Source organism: Schistocerca cancellata, chromosome 4 (assembly GCF_023864275.1).
Source record: "Schistocerca cancellata isolate TAMUIC-IGC-003103 chromosome 4, iqSchCanc2.1, whole genome shotgun sequence".
Taxonomy (NCBI): domain Eukaryota; kingdom Metazoa; phylum Arthropoda; class Insecta; order Orthoptera; family Acrididae; genus Schistocerca; species Schistocerca cancellata.
Window position 1 is genome coordinate 773,578,038 of NC_064629.1, and position 19,745 is coordinate 773,597,782.

General features: G+C 44.5%; 1 protein-coding gene and 1 long non-coding RNA gene across 2 annotated transcripts in view; both read right to left on the reverse strand.

The window, feature by feature from the left end:
• LOC126183442 (uncharacterized) overlaps window positions 1-4,304 on the reverse strand; it is a 44,560-nt gene extending 40,256 nt beyond the window's left edge. Inside the window, exon 1 of the long non-coding RNA XR_007536752.1 lies at window positions 4,187-4,304. This is a non-coding gene — a long non-coding RNA (uncharacterized LOC126183442). The remainder of the gene's footprint in view (window positions 1-4,186) is intronic.
• A 6,725-nt stretch (window positions 4,305-11,029) lies between these two features.
• The window catches only part of LOC126184421 (homeotic protein distal-less-like), a 293,766-nt gene continuing 285,050 nt past the window's right edge, over window positions 11,030-19,745 (reverse strand). Inside the window, exon 4 of the mRNA XM_049926810.1 lies at window positions 11,030-11,269. Coding sequence (XP_049782767.1) covers window positions 11,030-11,269 — 240 coding nt within the window. The remainder of the gene's footprint in view (window positions 11,270-19,745) is intronic.

Here is a 19,745-nt window from a genome sequence, read left to right on the forward strand (position 1 = left end):
AACTAATTGTGCTAATAGGAAGGAAGTAAGTGAAACATCTGTGTGATGTTCCGTTTTGTAACAATGCACATCGCCGAGCTCGTACAGATGTGTGTGGTGTATGAGGTTGGGGAGGTTTTCCAGTACCTTGTGGAAGCGGCAGCTAGCTGGAAGTTCCCCGCATGTAGTTACATATAAATGCTATCAGTCATGTCAAACAGCGATCGTAAGAATGTAATAGGAATAACAGAAAGAGATTACAAGCGTCCAGTGCAAGGGTCGGAGTAACGACATTTTGGGACAACGAAGCTGCCAGGACACCATCACGATCTCGTTACAGCTAATTTTTCACATGAAATTAGATAGGGTACATTTTTTTTAGAGAAAACCATGCACGTTACTTTGATAGTTGCCGGACTTTCCTAAATCCTGATCAATGAACTGGGGTAAGTACAAACCGTGTTTTCCAAGTATTGTTTTTAGATGCGGCAGCGCTGTGGCTAAGAAGCCGCATCTATTAGCTACCCACAGATGCCAAAACAGAAGCATTCGTCCGTGTTCACACTTTTTTGTGTTTACTTAAAATGCCAAAATTAAACATTCTCTTCATGTGAGAAATACGCGCAGTTATTCGTTTTTTGAGTGCAATAGTCGTTAAATCTGTCGAAAATCAGAGAGATTAATAAAGTTTATGGAGGAAGACTGTGAGAGATGAAATGATAGGAAAATGGGTTACAGCTTTTAAAGATGGCCGTACTAATGTTCATGACGAGGAGGAAAGTGGGTGACCATCATACAGCAGTGAAGATTTTGTGCAGAATGGTGTTGCAGGAGTTAAAGGATTTCACGAATTCGTCCATGTATAATCAGTTTCCTCAAGCATCAAGGAGTGTTCATTTAGCCAGTCCGTACCACGACAACGTTGATACCGTCAAAGTGGCCAATCAGATGTTCGTTATGACATGTGGTTTAATATCGATGGAAATAGTGTTGAAAAGTAGATTAAGGTATAGGCTTTCACGTATTAATAAAATTGTTTTAAGAATGCACTAACGTTTGCGGAATATGAGAACGGTACTTAATTATTTTAAAAAACACCTTGTAATATCAAACTAACAGAAGAAACACGTCTGGAGCAAAAACCGATAATTTCCGAACATGTAGACAGCCCATCAGGTCTGTTGCTTTACGAATTCGTAGTTACCTGAAATACATGAAATGATGACGCGTACGCCACCGCTGCTGCGCAGCCAGTGGGTCTGACTGCCAAGAGGGAGCCGGCGTACAGTTCCTAATACAGTCAAGAATTTTTCCTCATTGAGAGTACTGGAACGAGATGCACTCCACGTAGTGTGGCCAATTGAGGACTACTAGAATGAAAAGTAGTTGCCACGAGGTCTGGGAAAGGCTGGGAGAGAAATGTTCTTACACCATGACCCTGCACACCGCATCCAACTGATACCGTAACACCTAGGCCCGGTCAGCATAGCGTGGTCCTCTGAGCCTTTCTATATGGAATATGAGAGGTCTGGAAACAAACCTTTGAGGTGCCGTCTAAATTTATAAGGTGCATTCAGAAAGAACAGAGACGGAGGCTGTGAAACGGAAACCACTGAACGGATGACAATGCGGTTGCCTACGGAACAAGGTGTGTTTCGTTTAAGAGCGCTGAGGACCTCAACTTGCCAGTAGAGGGAGATGGGCGCACACTCGCGTGAAGAAGATAGTCCGCCGCTCGTGGTCTCGCGGTAGCGTTCTCGCTTCCCGAGCACGGGGTCCCGGGTTCGATTCCCGGCGGGGTCAGGGATTTTCACCTGCCTCGAGATGACTGGGTGTTTGTGTTGTCCTCATCATTTCATCATCATCCAGGAAAGTGGCGAAATTGGACTGAGCAAAAGATCGGGTAATTGTACGGGCGCTGATAACCACGCAGTTGAGCGCCCCACAAACCAAACATCATCATCATCACTCGCGTGAAGATAGAGCGAGCACGTGAACGCGTCGACTGTCCATTGCACTGAGTCGTGCTGAAAACAGAGAAATGGAGGCTTCAAAAGAACAAAGGTATGTAGTTTTCTGACAGCGGAAGGAGTGCGGGGAACGAAATTTATCAGAGAATGGCTCTAGTGTCCGTTGCGAGGGCCGGCTGGAGTGGCCGAGCGGTTCTAGGCGCTTGCACTTGCTTCTGTCTCAGATACGTAGAATACGTACGTGATATGCCATTTTGTTCCTGAGTCACGTCGTCTCGCATGATATGAGTATGTTCGCTTTGTAAATTCTCAATGTAATTTACAACGCGGACCGACGAAAATAATATGTCATCATTACGACTGAAGGGGTCCATAATCTGAAAATCTGCCGCCGTGGCATCACCTCACTTCCCCTCGGTAATTAAGTAAACAGGATAATTTTGGTTGCGCCTACTATCCCGTATCATTAGACTATGACATCTGTTAATTGCGTGTGTGCGAGGAACGTAAACAAGATTGAAACTGCATAGCTATCTATCAATTTTTTGGGGGAGCGAACGCTATCTTTACTGCTAATTTATCTTTCTTTTTAATTTGAGCCGGCCGGGGTGGCCTAGCGGTGCTAGGCGCTACAGTCTGGAACCGCGTGACCGCTACGGTCGCAGGTTCAAATTCTGCCTCGGGCATGAATGTGTGTGATGTCCTTAGGTTAGTTAGGTTTAAGTAGTTCTAAGTTCTACGGGACTGATGACCTCAGATGTTAAGTCCCATAGTGCTCAGAGCCATTTGAACCATTTGAATCCGTTGCGAGGGTCAAGGCGTGGTACAAGCGATTCAAGGAAGGACGGATGCTGGCAGATCGCCACACCGCATTACCGATACCATTGTCCGGCAGGTGGATGCCTTAGTTATTGAAGACCGACGAATTACGGTGACAGCCACTGTCGCAGAGGTCGGACTTAGCGTCAGAGCTGCTACGGATATGCAGTACTTTCCGTACATTCTTCGATACAATTTCGTTCCTCGCACTCCTTTCGCTGGAAAGACAGGCACAACACCCTTTTGCTCTTCTTTTGAAGAGGCCGTATTACCGTTGTCAGCTCGATGGAGTGCAGTGGACGGTCGACGAGTGCACATGATCGTTCTATCGTCACGTGGATCTGCCCCCACGTCCCTCTAGCGACGAATTTCGGGCCTAAGCGCTCTCATCACACCTTCCATCGTAAACATTGGGATTACGATCCCTTCAGAAATTTTCATTTTTGTGGTGGTACGTACTGTAAGACCTTCGGTACACACACAATCAGATTCTTTGACTTGTCGCTCTAACGAAGTAGGCGAGTGTCAGCAATATGTCTCGTGGTCTTATCGTGGTGTGTTTATCTTCTGCCGTCAGGTCAGGCGATAGAAATGCCACTTGCACGATTAGAGTAGCAGATTGACGGTGACCAACTTTAAACGGAACTCGATTAATTTTCACACACATCTATTAAAATACTAAAAAGCATAGACATTACTTGAATCACTTGATTCTGGATGCTGTTTACAATTGACAATCTGAAGTTCCTTTGGTCTTGGTATGTTAATCTTATTCTCACATATCTCTGATACTTGACAAAGTGTCTATTCATTTATCTTCATGGCTATGTACAGGAATATGGTAATCTTATTAGGCTCAGACTGAAACTAGACTATAGACTAATGCAGACTAATGCAGACTGGTACAGACAAATGCAGACTGAGTAATCGGACGTCTGTACACTCGTTATAATACCTCGCGCGTTCAGGTATCACTGCGCGAGTGTGATCCGCGAGGAGAAAAGGTTCTACGTTAGCAGCAATCTCATTGGCTGCGTTACATATTAATACGCGGATCGGTGGAAGCAGAACTTGGTCCGTCTCTAAGGCAGCGCCATTTCGTAGTGCGCAGACGGACGAGCCCTGCGCCTGCGCTGTTGTGCTTAGCGGGGCGCGCTCTTGTGGGAAAATGTGTGAGCGCTGACTAAGCGGAACTATGTACACAACAATTTTCCATGCCCCGGTTCGTTTCTTTTTGAATACACCTTATAACAATAGTGAGGAGTTATCTGAGAAAAAGATATGAACGCTTTTAGGCTGATCGATCTTGTAGTGGAGCTTAACCTTCTATAAGACACGGGATGCGGAATTGTTGACACATCGGATGGATGGGTTGAGGAGAAGGTGAGGAGGCGGAGCTTCGCTGCGCCGGTACTCACGTGAGGAGCCCCTGCGGGCTGGGCTCGGCGGCCTGGTACCAGGAGTACTGCGCCATGTAGTGCGGGTGGTGGTGGCCGGGGTGGTGCGCGGGGTGCGGCGCGGGGGCGGGCGCGGGCGCGGGGTGCGGTGCGGGGGCGGCGCTGGGCTTCATGTCCCACGCCACGACCGGCGGCGACCCCGACAGCCCGTGCGGCCCGCCCTGCGGGCTCATATCGCTCACCGGCGTCGACGACGGCGTGGGCGTCTGCGCCACGTGGCCCAGGTAGCTGGCCGGCGCGCCGGGCCCGCCGCCCGCGCTCGGGCTGTGCTGGCTGCCCGACGACGAGCCGCCGCCGCCTGCAACAGCCGACACACCTCAGCATGTCTGCACCTACTCTGCGAGGGTCCACCTCAGCTGCTACACGTACTGGCTCCAGTATTACTTTGAAGAAAAGGGGGATATGTAGCAGATACTGGGGAAGACGGAAGTAATTGCCACAGACCGAAAGAGCTGAATCCCAATATAGCTGAATGACATTATAGACAAAGGAAGATCGCGTCATTGTGTTGATCGGAGAGAATGAAGTAACAAATGTTGGAACACGTGAGGCAATACTGACCCTACGACTTACCTTAGAAAATAGATTGGGGAAAGGAAAACCTACGTTTCTAGCATTTGTAGACTTAGAGAAAGCTTTTGACAATGTTGACTCGAATACTCTCTTTCAAATTCGAAAGGTGGCAGGGGCAGGGAGCGAAAGGCTATTTACAAGTTGTACAGAAAGCAGATGGCAGTTATAAGAGTCGAGGGGCATGAAAGGGAAGCAGTGGTTGGGAAGGGAGTGAGACAGGGTTGTAGCCTCTCCCCGATGTTATTCAATCTGTACATTGAGCAAGCAGTAAAACAAGCAAAAGAAAATTCGGGGTGGGTATTAAAATTCATGGAGAAGAAATAAAAACTTTGATGTTCGCCGATGACATTGAAATTCTATCAGAGACAGCAAAAGGACTTGGAAGAGCAGTTGAACGGAACGGACAGTGTCTTGAAAGGAGGATATAAGATGAATATCAACAAAAGCAAAACGAGGATAATGGAATGTAGTTGAATTAAGTCGGGTGATGATGAGGGAATTAGATTAGGAAATGAGACACTTAAAGTAGTAAAGGCGTTTTGCTATTTGGGAAGCAAAATAACTGATTATGGTCGAAGTAGAGAGGATATAAAATGTAGACTGGCAATGGCAAGGAAAGCGTTTCTGAAGAAGAGAAATTTGTTAACATCGAGTATAGATTTAAATGTCAGGAAGTCGTTTCTGAAAGTATTTGTATGGAGTGTAGCCATGTATGGAAGTGAAACATGGACGATAAGTAGTTTGGACAAGAAGAGAATAGAAACTTTCGAAATGAGTTGCTACAGAAGAATGCTGAAGATTAGATGGGTAGATCACATAACTAATGAGGAGGTACTGAATAGAATTGGGGAGGAGAGGAGTTTGTGGCACAAGAAGAAGGGACCGGTTGGTAGGACATGTTCTGAAGCATCAAGGGATCATAAATTTATCATTGGCGGGCAGCGTGGAGGGTAAAAATCGTAAAGGGAGACCAAGAGATGAATACACTTAGCAGATACAGAAGGATGTGGGTTGCCGTAGGTACTGGGAAATGATGACGCTTGCACAGGATAGAGTAGTATGGAGAGCTGCATCAAACCAGTCTCAGTACTGAAGACCACAACAACAACAACAACAACACTGGCTACTAGCGAGTTTACCTTGAACCAATTGTCGTGATATCTCAAAAGCTTTCCCCCATTCACTAAAAAACTAATAAGAGTCTCCCCTCCTCTCGTAGCTCAACCCTGTGTAGACTCTGTCAATCGTGTGCGCATGAGACACATTCCACATCAGTCCAAAATGCTTGGAGACTAGATCAATAATAAATAGATAAAAGCTAAGATGGTGGTTTTAATGCTTCAGGTGTTGTATATAGATTCCAACTATTTGAGTTCAATGCAGAGAACGTTCACACAACCAAGTTAAAACTGTCATTGCGTCTTAGCGATGATGTTCAACTCGAGTCTCGCAATTCCATCTTCGGCAGTCTTGGCAATCCATCAGAGATCCATTCTGCGCTTTTTCGTTTTGTGGTATGTTCGTTCCGATAACACCAGGTCTCGTCACCCGTGATAATTTTTTTTTCAGAAAAGAACTGTTCGCATTTTGCATTACAATCGAGTCACGGCAGGCGTCCAGGCGTCGTTATTTTTGTTCGTGGATAAAGGTGTGCGGGATAAACCATGCACACACGTTTTTCTTCTTCCAAACATCCTGGAGAATGCCTTGAAAACTTTATTTAGAGATGTTTCTCCACTGCAATTTGTGACACAACAATATTGACACACTATGGCCTAACATCAACTACTTAATACTGCCTGCTCCCAATTGACTGGTGGATTGCACATCTGTTGTTTACAGTCGTTAGTTCAAGTCGCCACCGTAGTTAGTGTGCTGACGCGACGACTCTTATACTCCAGGAATAAAATCGATCTCGGAACGTTTTCGAGGGACAATGTATCTGGAGTTCAGGACGACCTAATGATAACTGCTTTATCTAGCCTAGAGGGCACTTCTCCCCACTCATGGAACAACCCAACTGGCTGGACATGCCAACTACATGATCGGCCGATAAGCACAATTGAAACAGGCCTGACGGGCTCCCGATCTCGTCTGTCTTAATTTATTACACAGGTTGCTAGAAAGCCACACTAATGAACGTCGTTTCCCTTATAGCCTGCTGAAAAAGTACTAAATACCGTGTTATATATGCCTCATAGCCCACTAAAATCAAGGGGAACAGTCACATGACACTGTTGATTGAATGATCCTGAACCGCGTAAGCGGCAACAGTTTTATTCGTCCGGGTAAAATGATTTCTTTTCACTCGGGGTATGAGAATTATATCTGTTGAGTATGGCTACGTGTGTAATGTGATGCCATTGTTCGCTTGTGCGATGAAGGAATGTATATGATGCCGGCACATAGCCTATTCCTTTTTAATAGAAGCAAAGGCGTCTCAACATCCCTGATGGACCGGTCATTATCAACATTATCACGTGCCCTCATTTCTTGAGACATGTCGGGGATGTTTAGAATTTAACTGAAGAAATTGGAACAAAGTCTGGTGATCATGTAGTGGGACGTATATGCCCCAGAAAACATAATAGAAATTAGAAAATATTGGTGTGTGGTATGCCAAAGCCATCTTCAAATGTTATGTTGAAAAAGTTGTTAGGAAATGAATGTGTTTTGTTACTGATTTGTTGTACTGTTTTACATAATTTCATCCTGATGAAATCATTCTAAAACTAACAATGTAAGCCTGAAATTCCTAGGTTCACATCAAAATAGTGACCCAGTTAGGTTCGTGGGACTCATGTGTCCCACTTCACTGATTTTAAAAATAGGTCAGCTCAAAATTTTTTTGATATTGAAAGTGTATTATTTATCACAATGGAATTTTCGCGATGGAAGGGTTAATGTAGCAAAATTCCTCCGCTTCGTCTAGTCATAGAGTACTCAATTTCGGCGTTTCGTGAAATGTTGTTGTGGTCTTCAGTCCTGAGACTGGTTTGATGCAGCTCTCCATGCTACTCTATCCTGTGCAACCTTCTCCATCACCAAGTACCTACGGCAACCCACATCCTTCTGTATCTGTTTAATGTATTCACCTCTTGGTCTCCCTCTACGATTTTTACCCTCCACGCTGCCCTCCAATACTAAATTGGTGATCCCTTGATGTCTCATGTCCTACCAAGCGATCCCTTCTTCTAGTCAAGTTGAGCCACAAATTTCTCTTCTCCCCAATTCTGTTCAATACCTCCTCATTAGTTATGTGATCTACCCATCTAATCTTCAGCAGTCTTCTGTAGCACCACATTTCAAAAGCTTCTATTCTCTTCTTGTCCAAACTATTTATCGTCCATGTTTCACTTCCATACATGGCTACACTCCATACAAATACTTTCAGAAACGACTTCCTGACACCTAAATCTATACTCGATGTTAACAAATTTCCTTTCTTCAGAAACGCTTTCCTTGCCATTGCCAGTCTACATTTTATATCCTCTCTACTTCGACCATCATCAGTTATTTTGCTCCCCAAATAGCAAAACTCCTTTACTACTTTAAGTGTCTCATTTCCTAATCTAATTCCCTCAGCATCACCCGACTTCATTCGACTGCATTCCATGATCCTCATTTTGCTTTTGTTGATGTTCATCTTACACCCTCCTTTCAAGACACCGTCCGTTCCGTTCGACTGCTCTTCCTAGTCCTTTGCTGTCTCTGACAGAATTACAATGTCATCGGCGAACCTCAAAGTTTTTATTTCTTCTCCATGGATTTTAATACCTACTCCAAATTTTTCTTTTGTTTCCTTCACTGCTGGCTAAATATACAGATTGAATAACATCGGGGAGAGGCTACAACCCTGTCTCACTCCCTTCACAACCACTGCTTCCCTTTCGTGTCCCTCGACTCTTATAACTGCCGTCTGGTTTCTGTACAAACTGTAAATAGCCTTCATCCCCTGTATTTTACCCCTGCCACCTTCAGAATTTGAAAGAGAGTATTCCAGTCAACCATTGTCAAAAGCTTTCTCTAAGTCTACAAATGCTAGAAACGTAGGTAGCGTTCTATTTCAGATAACAGTTCATCCTGGATAAGTACATCATCTACGAAAAGTGTGAGGTTGTTGCAAATATGGTACAGCAGGCCATTGATGTACAGTACGATATTGCAGTGCCTCTGTTATTCGAAGGAACATTTAATCGTAATTTGGAATAACACAGGCACTACAATATCGTATTTATCCGCCGGCAAGGGATTTTCAAGTAAAATATCTCCCCTGTACAGGAATATGGATAATTGACATACGAGTACAGAACGCAGTCACACGGCTGAAGACATATGGAAGCTTTGGTGTGGCCAGGGATCATACTCGGATAGCCTAGTGGTAAAGGCGACCTTGAGAGGTGGCATGAGCCCCCTCTCATATTTCTACCTTACTCTGAGTAATTCGATTTTCCTCTCTAATTGAATGTGGTGAAAAGTTGCTATTCCTTCACACGCGGACTTCCCACATAGCGTCTCTCGTCACCCGGGTGGTCTGGTGACAGGCGAGTTCTGCTGAGCTTGAAAGAGTTAAGCCGACAGGTGTGAGGGAGTCGAGTGGATGCTTTCCAGACGCCGACATTGTCATAAGAGCGGGAGCGACACGCCCAGAGGGGCCAGAAGGGGCAGCTGGGCTATAGATTCCGTTACTTCGCAGAAACTTAGTGAAAACCTTTTTTTGGCGGGCTACCAGCGAGGCGTGGGAATGACTTGTGTTCCCAGGCAGTCTTGGTGGGTAAATTCCCACGTTTTCTGCAAAATCGTAACTGTGATTGGCTTGCTCATGGCATAGCTCCGTGACGTAGCAAAATCGGCGCAGAAATTGGCGCCAAGAATCTCCATTGGTGGAATGGTAGTGCTTCGGCAATAGAGTGGAATTTTCCGCCGGTTATCGAGTTGCTGATTGGAACGTTTAACCACGGCCACTGTCGTGGGGGCGGGAATGTTCTGAGTTCGGTATGTACGGGTGCCCTAGAGAGAGTCGGCTCTCGCCTTTCGGTCGGAGTAGGTTACAAGACTGAGCTCTCGCTGCTCTGGACAGCCTGCCTTCCGTTGGCTGTCTAATATACTATTATTTGATTGTAACTGTTTGACGAAGTTGCTGAAGTTTGGACTTCAACGTAACTTTCCGAGTACAGTTGGCAATTGAGCGTTCTGCGTACAAGCGGCCTATGTTGTCTGTCTTGATCAGTTTTGTCTAAAGTTGACTGTATCGGAGTTACTGTGTGACTTCGCTTGTTAAAATCAATCACTGTACCGTCAGTGATTGTGTGGCGAGCCTTCTTCGTCGCCCTCAGAGGCGCATTTGTATTGATAGGAAGTCTTTAGTCTGGAACAACCAGACCAGGATAATATGTTTCGGACTATACTCGCGACATTATCATCACCACGACGGGACGTCGAAGCAACCAGCCATCGCTTCCGGTACGCCAGATCGTGTCCTTGCAGTTAAGAAGACAGCTTGGTAATGTATGTCCGCAGCTCCGGCAGATTAGGGAATTTGCTCTGTGATAATCAGAGCTCAGCAGAGCGCGCCTGTTCCCGTCTTTTCTTACGTGGTTCTGTCTTGGATGTTCATTTCCTGAGTTCTCACTACTGTAGCAGCAATTAATGTTGGGTTGGCTGGGTGTTTCTCTTAAGATTTGAGTTGCAAGGGGTTGGCTCCACATACCACTTCGTAATAAATATCACAATCTAGTTTATGGACAACTTCACCTTCACAACATTTATTCGAGTATCCAATTTGATCCAGTTTGATGTACTGTAAATGTTTCATGTGTTTTATTTATGATTTTGAGTTTAGTCATAATAAATCAAATTGTTATTTTGGACAGAACTTTCATTCTGTTAATCGGTAGAGCAACCCTTTCATTTCTCACTACGTTACTGAAACTTTCCTTTATTTAATTAATGTGTATCAAATTAAATTATTGCAGGTGCCAAACTCTTTTCTACTCCACTTGCAGGGTCGATTACAGTCAGTTCGCGTTTCTTCTTAATCCATGTGCAACAGCAAAAGTCGGAGTTAGAATAGGGGGAGGGGGGGGCTTAGAGCATCATTTACATATGAAGTTTCTAGAAGAATTTAGTGTTAAATACACTGCTAGCCCCGGCACCTCGTAACCTCTCTCGATGAGCGGGAAATCCGGATTCGACTCCCGGTCTGGCACAATTATCACGGTCGTCATTGCACTAAACAGACGACGGTTGTCCATATGCATGTAGGAGGTGGGAGAGCGTACCTATGAGCGAGCCTGCGGGCGGCTGCGGGCTCGGCGCCGGGGGAGCGTGCGGCGGCTGCTGCGGCTGCGGCGCGGCGCCCAGCAGGTGCTGCGACTGGCCGCCGCCGCCCGCCGGCTGCGTCACCGCCTGCTGCGCTGCCTTCATCATCTTCTTGTACTTGCTGCGCCGGTTCTGGAACCATATCTTCACCTGCAACACACCACAGCCCGCCCTCAACACGCTGTCCCACGCTCGAGCACATCACAATCACCAGCACTATTTATATATGGTGTAGCACTACCAATGAAGCACGATCAAAAAGGCAAGCCAAATATAAATCGCTACGCATGCGACTGCATGCGCTACTGACGGAACAATAATCGAAGCACCACAAAATAACTCCTAACTAAGATACGAGCATATGGGATTGCTTCCCAAGTATGTGAGTGGCTCCAAGACTTGTTAAGTATTAGAACCCAGTACGTTGTCCTCGATGGTGAGTATTCATCGGAGGTGAGGGTATCATCTGGAGTGCCCCAGGGAAGTGTGGTAGGTCCGCTGTTGTTTTCTATCTACATAAATGATCTTTTGGATAGGGTGGATAGCAATGTGCGGCTGTTTGCTGATGATGCTGTGGTGTACGGGAAGGTGACGACGTTGAGTGATTGTAGGAGGATACAAGATGACTTGGACAGGATTTGTGATTGGTGTAAAGAGTAGCAGCTAACTCTAAATAAAGATAAATGTAAATTAATGCAGATGAATAGGAAAAAGAATCCTGTAATGTTTCAATACTTCGTTAGTAGTGTAGCGCTTGACACAGTCAAGTCGATTAAATATTTGGGCGTAACACTGCAGAGCGATATGAAGTGGGACAAGCATGTAATGTCAGTTGCGGGGAAGGCGGATAGTCGTCTTCGGTTCAGTGGTAGAATTTAAGGAAGATGTGGTTCATCTGTAAAGGAGATCGCTTATAAAACACTAATACGACCTATTCTTGAGTACTGCTCGAGCGTTTGGGATCCCTACCAGGTCGGATTCAGGGAGGACATAGAAGCAATTCAGAGGCGGGCTGCTAGATTTGTTATTGGTAGGTTTGATCATCACGCGAGTGTTACGGAAATGCTTCAGGAAGTCGGGTGAGAGTCTCTAGAGGAAAGGAGGCGTTCTTTTCGTGAATCGCTACTGAGGAAATTTAGACAACCAGCATTTGAGGATGACTGCAGTACAATTTTACTGCCGCCAACTTACATTTAGCGGAAAGACCACAAAGATAAGATAAGAGAGATTAGGGCTCGTACAGAGGCATACAGGCAGCCATTTTTCCCTCGTTCTGTTTGGGAGTGGAACAGGGAGAGAAGATGCTAGTTGTGGTACAAGGTACCCTCCGCCACGCACCCTATGGTGTATTGCGGAGTATGTATGTAGATGTAGATGTAGAAATACACTACTGGCCATTAAAATTGCTACACCAAGATGAAATGCAGATGATAAACGGGTATTCATTGGACAAATATATTATACTAGAACTGACATGTGATTACATTTTCACGCAATTTGGGTGCATAGATCCTGAGAAATCAGTACCCAGAACAACCACCTCTGGCCGTAATAACGGCCTTGATACGCCTGGGCATTGAGTCAAACAGAGCTTGAATGGCGTGTACAGGTACAGCTGCCCATGCAGCATCAACACGATACCACAGTTCATCAAGAGTAGTGACTGGCGTATTGTGACGAACCAGTTGCTCGGCCACCATTGACCAGACGTTTTCCATTGGTGAGGGATCTGGAGAATGTGCTGGCCAGGGCTGCAGCCGAACATTTTCTGTATCCAGAAAGGCCCTGCAACATGCGGTCGTGCATTATCCTGCCGAAATGTAGGGTTTCGCAGGAATCGAATGAAGGCTAGAGCCACGGGTCGTAACACATCTGAAATGTAACGTCCACTGTTCAAAGTGCCGTCAATCCGAAATAAGAGGTGACCGAGACGTGTAACCAATGGCACCCCATACCATCACGCTGGGTGATACGCCAGTATGGCAGTGACGAATACACACTTCCAAAGGAAGTTCACCGCAATGTCGCCAAACACGGATGCGACCATCGTGATGCTGTAAACAGAACCTGGATGTATCCGAAAAAGTGACGTTTTGCCATTCGTGAACCCAGGTCGTCGTTGAGTACATCATCCCAGGCGCTCCTGTCTGTGATGCAGCGTCAAGGGTAACCGCAGCCATGGTCTCCCTCTCTCTGCGGGCCTGGGTGGCCGAGCGGTTCTAGGCGCTACAGTCTGGAACCGCGCGAACGCTACGGTCGCAGGTTCGAATCCTGCCTCGGGCATGGATGTGTGTGATGTCCTTAGGTTAGTTAGGTTTAAGTAGTTCTAAGTTCTAGGAGACTGATGACCTCAGAAGTTAAGTCCCATAGTGCTCAGAGCCATTTGAACCATCCCTCTCTCTCTCTCTCTCTCTCTCTCTCTCTCTCTCTCTCTTTCTCATACCTTGAATATCCTTGACCAATAATATAAACAGATGCAACCTATTGTGTGTGAAAAGGTGGGACAATCTAGTTTGATTTCACGATTTCTAAACTGTTATTGGAAATAGTCACACCCATAAAATATCTCGGAGTATGTGTACAAGGTGACCACATAGACTATTCGTAGTAAATATAGATACCAGACTTTCATTGGGAGAATCGTCAAGAAGTATAGTCCACCCACAAAGCTCGACCGGTACACGATTAATTGCTCCTTTCTCTGAGTCCTTTACCAGGTAGAATTCACTGGGAAAATAGTGAAGATTCAAAGTAGAACAGCGTTCTTTGTTTAGAAGGCCTTATAGTGCCATGAGATGCTGACCGAAATCCGGTTGCGGACGCTACATGAAAGGGGTGATTCTTGAAATTCTGACAGCGTACCTTCGTAGAAGAATCATCAAAATGTGACTTAAACCATAATCTTCTTTCCATCATTTTACATCCTCGTTTCATCCTAACGTAGGAAAGTCATTGACGTCATATTTTTGTCAAACTCTGTTCTATGGGTTTTAATGTTTTAAATGTATTACTATTTCTGAGGAGGAAACGCATAACTCTGCTCGCGTTTGCGTAAACAGCTTAATACTAAGCTCACGAATACCAGCCTACGTTATGTTACGCTAATGCCTTTCGGTGGGGGCAGAGTAGTCTGAGTCCTATCCCTAATTGTTTTAAACTGTCAGGACGTAGCATAACAACGTGAAATCCACTGGAGAGTGAAACATTAATAGCACAAATAGTGTTGTCAATTAGAGAGATCTCCACTGCAGAGATAAAATTCCAAAAAGTGGTAATCACTGATTGAAAGATAACGTTTAGTCATCAGAACTGCAGAGCTCATCAATTTTAGTTATTTCGAAATAGGACTCACTGGAAGTCAAAGATATTACAAGTCGTAAGCTGACCGCATGTGCAATAAAACACTAACATTTTTGGTGGCAATAAATAAATTTATGTTTAGTCATGAGGATTTCCATCGATACACTGTTCTCAAACCAGCAGTGTGACCAAGAAGGTCAAGTGCTCCACTTATTGACTCGATCAGTCTCCTAAACCACGTCTTACTGAGAAGTTATCGACAATACGTTCCAAGAAAATGGGTGAACTCCTTAGGAATCAGATAGCTCTGAAACTTTAAGAATTGGGCCCGACATTTCGTCACGATTGCATACCAGCGCCGTGAAGGATTTCCGTCGGAAGAGTTAAGTCACCTCATTCACAGGTATACGTTCTTCTCATCAAACCGCAAGCCACTGCCCTCAAAATTACAGACGAGGCTATTGCGATTCGAAGCAACGTAAGCAAGTTACAGGCTTCTCCCCAAACTGAAATTTTTCTCTGAAATAAAAACTGATGTCTCTACAAAAATAGGCAGCTTTTGCGCGATATAATTCGACTGTAGTAGACAGGAAAGGACCTGGAAGAGCAGTTGAACGGAATGGACAGTGTCTTGAAAGGATGATATAAGATGAACATCAACAAAAGCAAAACGAGGATAATGGAATGTAGTCGAATTAAGTCAGGTGATGCTGAGGGAGTTAGATTAGGAAATGAGACAAAGTAGGAGACGAGTTTTGCTATTTGGGAGCAAAGTAGTCGCCGTGCAACTATGGAGCATTAGATTATGTGATTCCGTGCCTTGCAATCCCGTTATATGTGACTGCAACTTCACCAGTTGCTTAACGTGAGTCCCTCCTTGCGTGTTGCGCAATTTGACGGTCATCTACTTGGAATGCTGTCCACGCACGGGAAACAATGCTGTGAGTAATACCAAACTCCAGGACTACACTCGTCACACTTCGTCCTCCTTCCTGTTTCCCGATGATCCTTACCCGTGTGAAGTCATCCAGTTGTTGTTTCCGGGTCATGTTGTAATGAAGTTCATTCCAACAGTCCACCGTAAATACCCGCTGATTGACACACAATATTTTCCTGTTCTTTCAGCTGCGTCGTGTTGCACGGACAGAGCTGTAGCCACGCTGACGTAACGCCAAGTGACGTCCATTTTCGTGTGCACGGCTGGGAGACCTCTAGTAACATGCTCCCACACTTTCATTCATTTCCAATCAATAGTTAATATTTCGTGTTATTTTACCTATCTTTGCCTAAAGTTTTGCAGTACAGTGTGCAAAGTGTTCCAGTCACCGTGGATCAAAAATATAAATGTTGCTTGTTGCAGTGATTCCAAAGGAATATTCACTCTGCTGAAGGACACAGAACATTACACGAGCTAGTTCAATGCCAGTTGCTAAGGGTAGATCAGCCATAAAGATAGTAAAATTTAAGTTAGCCACAAGTCATCACTAAAAGGAATTTGAGAACCCTCTAGTAAGAAACGGGGACAAAGAATCACAACAGGTGCCTATTTAAGCACAAATAGAAAATTTGAAATATGCTCCCTAAACGAGGAAGTGATGAGTTCAAATGGTGTAATGTTCGGATGGATAAATATAAAGCCAATTCTGCACCGTGCTTCGAAATCTATACATCTCACAAAGTTACTCACTGAAGTTCAGGAATACTGGAAATATCACTCCTCCAAGCACTGGCATACGAGCCAAAAAAAAAAAATGCAAGCATGTAGAGCACGAGGATGTACGACAGGGTCGATTTCAGTGCTGTATAGATCTAACTCACCGATAATAGCATCTTACCATATCTGCATCATTTGACCATCAGAGACCAATCAGAAAATCTTTTTCCGTTCTAACCACTAGCCAAGCTAGTGATTCTGATTTGCTCACTGGTACTCGGCATCGCAAACAGCGTTTTGTTAGCATCCTACTATACTTGGTCAAAGACAGTCAACCTTTTGGAGATCGACGCTTGGTACATAATATATCTTTGCGAAGTATCTCCGATTTAAGAAAACGCGAAAGAATTTCGGTACTGAAAGTTGTGAAAGTGACGGACATCTTCCAAGTGACTTCATCGTAGAAAGCAGTTACACACATACTGCAAGTGAAAATCGAGATTACGAGAGAAAGACGTCAGTTCATGTTCTCGTAGCTACTTGAGAGACACTTCATCAATGATTTTTCCGAATCGTGTGTGGCTCTGCATCTCTATCCTTGTCGGGTGTAAAAACGACGTCGATGGTCACCTCAGCCTGCAGCACACTCGGCCTTGCTCATCAATACCAGTGTTCAGCTTATCTCTTTAGTAGCAATGGCGTTGCAGTGGACTTAACTGAAAATTTGGCGCAAGCAACCCAAATACAGCAACTTATTACTCGAACCTTAAATGAAAAGTTGAGCCTTAGAATACCAATATAAACGGTAACTGAAGAGACATTAATCCTAGGCACACATAATTTGACACAGGAAAGATGAAAGGTAGCAGTGATAAAACTGAAAGAGCCTAAGGAAAAGATGTATAGTGACTTCTGTTATTTGGGTGTGCTATTATAAATTCCATCCTTTGATTCATAACGAAGGAAAACAGCGGAATCAAGTTAATGGTTCCAATGGCTCTGAGCACTATGGGACTTAACATCTGAGGTCATCAGTCCCCTAGAACTTAGAACTACTTAAACCTAACTAACCTTAGGACATCCCACAGATCCATGCCCGAGGCACAGTTAATGAAACAGTAATTTTCTCTTACCCTTTCATTTCATGAAGTTAGGGAACCTGAAGTTGTCGGTTTCATTGGTAATTTCAGCAAGTGCTTGAATGCAATGTGATGGGGTAGTTACTCAGAAGACGAAATCACCGTGGATACCTGCGCCATGTATCCATGCGAGGTAGTTTGCTAATGGTCACAAATCTTGCTGACATTTCGAAATGGGCTACAAGCACAATAAGTCATGTAAAAATTGTCGATAGCACAAACAGGGGTAGCGCAGCAGACAGGAATTTCTCGGACAGCCTTTTACAGCAAGTACACGTATCGGAAGATAGTAAGTTCCAGTTTCAACGACGTCACCACCGCTATCTGAGGCAGCGTCCTAAAAAGCGAAATGTCACGAATACACAACTAAACGACGCAAATGCCCCGCGTTCGAACGTGTGGATCAGTTAGAAATATCGAGCAGATAGTAAGGTCGTTGGGAATGGGCACTCAGGTACGTGTTTCACAAGTGCGGGTAACGCTTTTAATGAAGCTGTGGCGGACTTGGACTCCTGGGCCGTCGCAGTCAGAGCTGTTAGGCAAGTGCAACTAAAACTAGAAAATCCTTCGCAGTCGTCTAGGAGTTATTTGTGAACGCTTTCAGTTAGCTAACTGAAACTCAACTGTCATACTGTGAGACCTGGAGATTACCTCTTTACGGAAAAGTTACAGAAAATAGTTGACTGGAGCCACGCTAGAGAAGAAACCGGAATTACTGTGAAACAGCAACGAGGTAAATAAAACATAAAGCCCGCTACTACAGTCGGATGAGACTCGAAGTATCCATCGAAATACGATACTACGACCTCACGTCACTACGGAAACCACTGTAATTACTCCGCCTGTACCACACATAGTTTGTATGCAGTTAGCCTTCGGACATTACGCTACTGCCGTGTACCACTGCGTAATTTCTGTAGAAAACACAATTCTGAGGCCGGTCTAAATGGTGCATCAACGGAACCTTGGGCCTTAAATACGTAGAGTTGTAGGTAACATAACTAGCAATTCGTCCCCGTTTCTCGATTGTATCCAGTTTATTTACTCATTTAGCACCGAATAAATCATACATATATCTCATAAAATATAAAAATAGTTGAAATAAAACAAAGGGAGGTGTTCTAATGTGAACAGTAATCAGCTCAGTCACAATTAAATAACATTATACTAGACTACTCCTTTTGGAGCCGTGATCTCATCAACTATATCTGCAGCCACATAAATACTTAGCAGAGGATACCAATATTATAGCGATATGATGGCTTGCTTCATTCTGGTGTTAGGAAGAGCATCCTGCCACCAACCGTCACTAACATAGACAAAACTCATATAACGATGCCGATCCCGTAAAGAGATGGGGAAAGGCAACGAAGAAGAAGAAGTTATGTTTCATCCGTATATTCAGCGGAGGAAAAATGACTGCCGATGTGGTTCGGTAAACTATTAATTTTTCTTATCTAACTCACACGATCCATGCCCGAGACATACTGTGGAGGTAAGAGAACAGTCCACAATCTTCCTCAGTACTGGTTCCCTACATTTAGCCAACAGAGTTGCGTATGTACCGGATAGTCTCTGAATTCGTTCAGCAGGCCAAACGTTAAGCTGAACACGCCATGCAGTAACGTCAAGCAGTGTTCATAGGTCTTAAGGGGGCTTAAAAATTTGAACCATTGCACAGAAAAGTCGTTCGATATTTGTACCATATGCCGTAGGAGGACAGCAACCTTGACACTGAAGAAAAAGTATTCGCCAAGCCGCGATCTCAGTCTTCTGAATAACATGGGCACGCATACATATGTCAGTTCGTGCAGCTGAGTGAACGCAGTCACTTTGATGACATAGGACAGATGCGTTACGAAATACACTACAGAAATGGCATAATGACATTCAACTGATCGTTTAAAACACTGTCGTAGTTTACTGTGCATTCTTTCTACTTTACAAAGACTACTGTCATTCGATCGTATGGAATGTGAATCTGACGTTTTAAATTTCTAAGTAATCTTGAGGACCGTTAGCAACGCCTGACGTATTGTTCCAGGGTCCTGAAAAGCTTAGCTTATAACAAACTTAATTTAATTGTGACTGAGCTGAGATTTAATCATATTAAGCTGACCTTCCAGTTATCGTCATCTTTCTTACTGCTACATACATGCGAGAAAATAAAAGAGAGTTTCCTAGTTCTGTGTTACTGACCAAATTTTTTGGAGGTAATCCTGCACTGCACTTGGAAAATTGTGCAATTCCATTAGGTCAATATTTTGTTCCCACACGTTTCACAGAATTATCTGTTGCATGGATTGCACCTGTCTACAGTCATTTGTCACGTTGTTTGGTAATAGGCACGCTGACATTATCCTCCAGTATCAACCCACTGCGGATCTCAGGCGTTCCATAGCCACTCAAAATTTTCTAAGGAAATTGAATTCTTCGTTCTTATTGAATGGGTCGATCAGAAGGCTACGATTGTGAGGAGTGGACAGTGAGTGGAATCAGTAGCGGAACATGTGTATATGCGTCTTAATCAAAA